We start from the raw sequence: 1,720 nt of genomic DNA on the forward strand, positions 1-1,720 counted from the left end.
AAATGAAGTTTACATTTCAGGTTAGTCTTCCATACAAAAATTTATACAAACATTGTTATGTGACCCTAATTGCTCTCCCCTTACTGTGACAGCACGCTCCTCCTTTCCACCCCTGATTCCGCATGTCTGTTCAGCCAGCTCCTAACCCTCTCTACCTTCCCATCTGACCTCTGGACAGAAGCTGCCGGTTTAGTCTCTTGTATCTACTTGAGCTAAGAGGCATACTCCTCACAAGTATCACTTTATGTCCCACTGTCCAGTCCAATCCCTGTCTGAAGAGTTGGCTGATGTGTATTTTAAATTTAAATAATTTAAATTTACCTGTTGAATAAACCATATTTTTTAAGAAATTCTATTTTAAATTTACAGCGATGGCAACAAAATCATAGAGTTTAATAACGGCCAAAGAGAACTACATACCGCCCAATTCAAGAGACGGGAATATCCGGACGGCACTGTTAAAACTGTATATGCAAATGGTCATCAAGAAACAAAATATACATCTGGTCGAGTAAGAGTTAAAGACAAGGATGGCAATGTTTTAATGGATACAAAATTGTAATGATCCTTGATTAATCATGAGCTAACACTAGATTTTCTTTCTTAAAAATGTATATTTCTTGTGGATTCTGTTATTTAATTTATATATACTCTGTGTGTATCCAAATGGTAAAGATTATGTTTGGATTCTAAAGTTTATAGCTTCTTCATTTTTATGTTTTTGAAAAGCACAAGGACAGCTTTCATTTATAATTCACCTATTCTGTCTTTCTTCAGATAGACTCATGATTAAGGGAAGCATTATTAGTTAAACTGTGTCCATTAGATTTTAAAAGTAACAAATGGGTGCTTTTATTGGTTGGAGATGGTTATAAAAACCCACAAGCACAAGAAGTACATGTCCCACAAGGCACATCAGCCACAGAACACGGACTTGCAGGGAAAGTTTACACAAGGAGCAAGTGGATCTCACTGTATCCAAAATATTACTATGTTTAATTGCTATCAAAATTAAAGCACATGATGTACTACAGAGGTTCATTAATTTTAATAGAATGGGGGGGGTAAAACAGTGAATACAAATAGGTCAAAGAGTCAAACAGGTAAAAGTTCACTCTTTGAGTACAGTAATCTTTTTTTTTCCTTCTACATTTTATTTATTTTGTTATTGTTGAGCAAAACATACACCAATTCAACAGTTTCTACATGTACTATTTAGTGACATTGTTTACATTCTTTGAGATTTGCAACCATTCTCACACTGCTTTTCTGAGTTGTTCCTCCCTTATTGACATAAACTTATTTGCCCCCTAAGGTTCCTGTCTAATCTTTCAAGTTGCTGTTGTCAGTTGGATCCTGTATAGATAGTTCTTAAAAGAGCATAATGCTCAAGGCAGACCTTTTTTACTAGTTAAGCTAAACTGCTGTTCTGTTTTAAGATGATTTCAGGGGATATTTTTGGTTTAAGGTTTAAAGATTATCTCAGGGCAGTAGTTTCAGAGGTTCTTTCACCCTCCCTGGCTCCAGAAAGCCTAAAGTCCACGAGAATGTGAAATTCTGCTCTGCATTTCCCCCTTTTGGATCAGGATCCTTCTATGGAGTTTTTGATCAAAATGTTCAGTAATGATTCTACCTTGGTGAGTAGTGTCTGGGGTCTTAAAAGCCTGTGAGCGGCCATCTAAGATACTCCACTGGTCTCATCTCTTCGGGAGCAAGTGAG

At 36.5% G+C, this 1,720-nt stretch overlaps 1 protein-coding gene across 1 annotated transcript in view; it reads left to right on the forward strand.

Moving 5' to 3' along the window:
* The window catches only part of CENPJ (centromere protein J), an 82,614-nt gene extending 81,537 nt beyond the window's left edge, over positions 1-1,077 (forward strand). The window contains exon 17 of the mRNA XM_004389873.2: positions 370-1,077. Within this exon, the coding sequence (XP_004389930.1) occupies positions 370-562 (193 nt within the window). The 3' untranslated portion in view covers positions 563-1,077. The remainder of the gene's footprint in view (positions 1-369) is intronic.
* The last annotated feature ends 643 nt before the right edge of the window (positions 1,078-1,720 follow it).

Source organism: Trichechus manatus, unplaced genomic scaffold, assembly GCF_000243295.1.
Source record: "Trichechus manatus latirostris isolate Lorelei unplaced genomic scaffold, TriManLat1.0 scaffold00264, whole genome shotgun sequence".
NCBI lineage: Eukaryota > Metazoa > Chordata > Mammalia > Sirenia > Trichechidae > Trichechus > Trichechus manatus.